Below are 1,580 nucleotides of genomic sequence, written 5' to 3'. Positions count from 1 at the left end.
CGGGCCAGGCTTGATGTTCGCGCCTGGTCTACCGCCAGCCAATTTTCTACCTCCCGCAAGAGACGAGAACCCGTTGGCCTCGCTCGCGGCCAATCTCAACTTGAACAAGCGATCCTTGTCCCCGCCCGACAGCAATTCTCCAGAGGCGAAGAAGCAGAGGCTTCATCACTCCATGCGGATGCTCAAGGACGAACCGGTGCCGGAAGGATACGTTAGGTTCGCACCTTTCTTGAACGTTTTTTTTTTTTTTTTTCAATATCTACGTATACCAATATGTGTATATATATATTTATTTCACGTCGTTTAATCATTCGTCGTTTAAATATTCGTCTCGTTGTCGATATTTCAGGTTCAGATTCAACGAGGATTGCAGGTATCCCCACTGCGGTTACAGGGAACACCAAACGCATTTCCACTGCATGCGTCAAGACTGCGGGTACTCGTTCTGCGACAAAACTCGTTTCGTCCAACACACGGCGAGACACGAGCGTCTCGACACCCTGATGGGTGGCGATTTCCAACAGTACAGAGCGAACGTGCCGTGTGGGAGGGCACAGTGCGCGTACACGTCTTCGTTGGGCTCGATGCAGAACAAGGCGTCCCACTTCCATTGCCTCAAGTGCGACTTCGTTTGCACGGACACGAACAAAGTGGTCGCCCACAGGCGGCAACACGCGAAATTGGACAGTATAGCGGCGGCAGGCTTTCAAAAGTTCACGCCGAGTCAACCTTGCGGTGGTGTACAGTGCCAGCATTCCGGCAAACAGACTCACTATCATTGTCTTCAGTGCCAGTACGCCGTCCTCGGCCTAGCGCAGATGTCCGCTCACAAGTATCGCCACATGGACACATAACGCGACTGTCCACGTTCGAACTGCCATTAAGTTGGAAGGAGAAGAAAGGAAACCGAAGAAAGACAATTTCTCTTAGGTCCCCTTAGACATTCCTTGAATGCGGTGGATGGAGACGGCCCGGAATCGAAGGGAGGGCGAAGTAAGGAAGCAGCGGGGGGGAGTTGGATCCGTTGGATCCAAGACCAATTTCGGATCAATCGCCGATCGAATCTGAATTATGATAAAGAGGACTGAGGAAGAAAAAGAAGAGAGAGAGAGAGAGAAAGAGAGAGAAAAGAAAAAGAAAAGAAAGAAAGAAAAAGACAATTTCATACGCACCCTGTAGACATTCCCCAGCAGAATTTGCTCGCGATTGTCCATGCCCGATACACGATTGCGTGTTGCGTACATTCGTTGGACGAGGCTGGATGATTAGGAGCAGACCCCGACCGCGGCCTAGTCATTAATCTTCAGCCGTTCTATCGACCAGGAGTAATCGATAGCTCTTTTGCGGCGTGTGTCTTCTCGTTCGGATCGGAACACCACGGATGTTATAATCCGTTAATAATCGGTCGATGCATCGAATGGAACTGTTCAAATCACCTCGATGACTTCGTACTTACGAGAGAGATATTTTTTATCGATCATCTTGCAACATTTCGCACGATCACTTCTCGAATCCGAATGGTGCTGGAAGAGACTTTCGTGGCACGATGCGATTCGGCAGACAGAAGAGATCTAAAAAAG

General features: G+C 49.7%; 1 protein-coding gene across 1 annotated transcript in view; it reads left to right on the top strand.

Moving 5' to 3' along the window:
- Positions 1-1,103, top strand: part of LOC102672062 (zinc finger protein castor homolog 1-like) — a 6,098-nt gene extending 4,995 nt beyond the window's left edge. Inside the window, exons 6-7 of the mRNA XM_006615065.2 lie at positions 3-216; positions 350-1,103. Of these exons, the coding sequence (XP_006615128.1) occupies positions 3-216; positions 350-854 (719 nt within the window). The 3' untranslated portion in view covers positions 855-1,103. The remainder of the gene's footprint in view (positions 1-2; positions 217-349) is intronic.
- The last annotated feature ends 477 nt before the right edge of the window (positions 1,104-1,580 follow it).

Source organism: Apis dorsata, unplaced genomic scaffold (genome assembly GCF_000469605.1).
Source record: "Apis dorsata unplaced genomic scaffold, Apis dorsata 1.3 scaffold_209, whole genome shotgun sequence".
Lineage (NCBI taxonomy): Eukaryota > Metazoa > Arthropoda > Insecta > Hymenoptera > Apidae > Apis > Apis dorsata.
This window is presented reverse-complemented; position numbering and strand designations above follow the sequence as displayed.